The 1228-nt window shown below is 46.0% G+C and overlaps 1 protein-coding gene across 1 annotated transcript in view; it reads right to left on the bottom strand.

Moving 5' to 3' along the window:
- Positions 1-982: 982 nt before the first annotated feature.
- The window catches only part of Cox6b1 (cytochrome c oxidase subunit 6B1), a 26233-nt gene continuing 25987 nt past the window's right edge, over positions 983-1228 (bottom strand). The window contains exon 4 of the mRNA XM_050119042.1: positions 983-1167. Within this exon, the coding sequence (XP_049974999.1) occupies positions 1114-1167 (54 nt within the window). The 3' untranslated portion in view covers positions 983-1113. The remainder of the gene's footprint in view (positions 1168-1228) is intronic.

The raw sequence follows: 1228 nt of genomic DNA on the forward strand, positions 1-1228 counted from the left end.
CTAAGCATGCACGAGGCCCTGGGTTTGATTCCCAGTACTGCCAGAAAAAAAAAAAAACTATCCACATAATGGGCAACATGGATTTAGCACACTAAAGACTTGAAGCTATTTTGCATGACCATCTACTCCACTAACTTAGGGGTGATCAAAATTCATAAAATAAAAATGTAGGGCTGCAGAGAATGGCTCAGAGGTTAAGAGCACTGGCTGCTCTTCCAGAGGTCCTGAGTTCAATTCCCAACCACCACCTGGTGGCTCACAACCATCTGTAATGAGATCTGATGCCCTCTTTTGGCCTGCAAGTACACATGCAGACAGAACACTGCATACATAATAAATAAATAAACCTTTACAAAATTAAAAAATGTGAAACAAGCAGAAAAAAATGGAGACTGGAGAAATGGCTCAGTGGTTATGAGCACTGGCTATTCCTTCAGAGGATCCAGGTTCAATCCCCAGCACCCACCACAGGCTACACAACCCATCTCAGGGTGTGATGCCCTCTTCTGGCCTCTGCAGGCACTGCATGCACACTGTACACAGACACATACAGACAAAACACCCATAAACAGAACACTTGCTGCTCTTGCAGAGAACTGGAGCTTGGTTCCCAGCACCTACAATCGTCTGTAACTCCAGCTCTCTTCCTGTCCCCTCAGGCTCACATGTGTACACGTACACATAAAATAATACATAAATCTTTTTTTGTTTTGTTAAGTTTTTGTGAGACAGAGTTTCCCTATGAAGCACTGGCTGTCCTAGAACTCTCTGTAGACCAGGCTGGCCTCGATCTCACAGAGATCCTCCTTCCTCTGCTTCCTCAGTGCAGGGATTAAAGACATGTGCCTCCACCAGCTGAAATAACTAAATCCTTAAAAAGAAATCTACTCTCCGTTTTAAAGTAAGAACAATAATCACGTGAGGCCCCTTCTGGGCCAGTGCACCCCGCTTCTTGCCCAGCTGTCCTACACACACAGCGTCAAACTTTTCAGTGAAATTTTATTAGGTGCTGCATCATGATTCAGGGTCCCAGAGTAGGGACCATCATATACCCAGGTCCCCTTTACTGCATCGGGAGAGGAGAGCCAACAGAGGAGAGGTGGTGGAGCCAGGTCAGATCTTCCCAGGAAATGTGCCTTCTGCTCTGCGTTCATCCCAGGCTGAGACCTGTAAAAGACAATCGGCGTTAACTCCTCTGGTGACATACCACATTTCCTTACTTTGCCCA

This window comes from Alexandromys fortis, unplaced genomic scaffold (genome assembly GCF_014885135.2).
Source record: "Alexandromys fortis isolate MF-2015 unplaced genomic scaffold, M_Fortis_MF-2015_v1.1 scaffold_140, whole genome shotgun sequence".
NCBI lineage: Eukaryota > Metazoa > Chordata > Mammalia > Rodentia > Cricetidae > Alexandromys > Alexandromys fortis.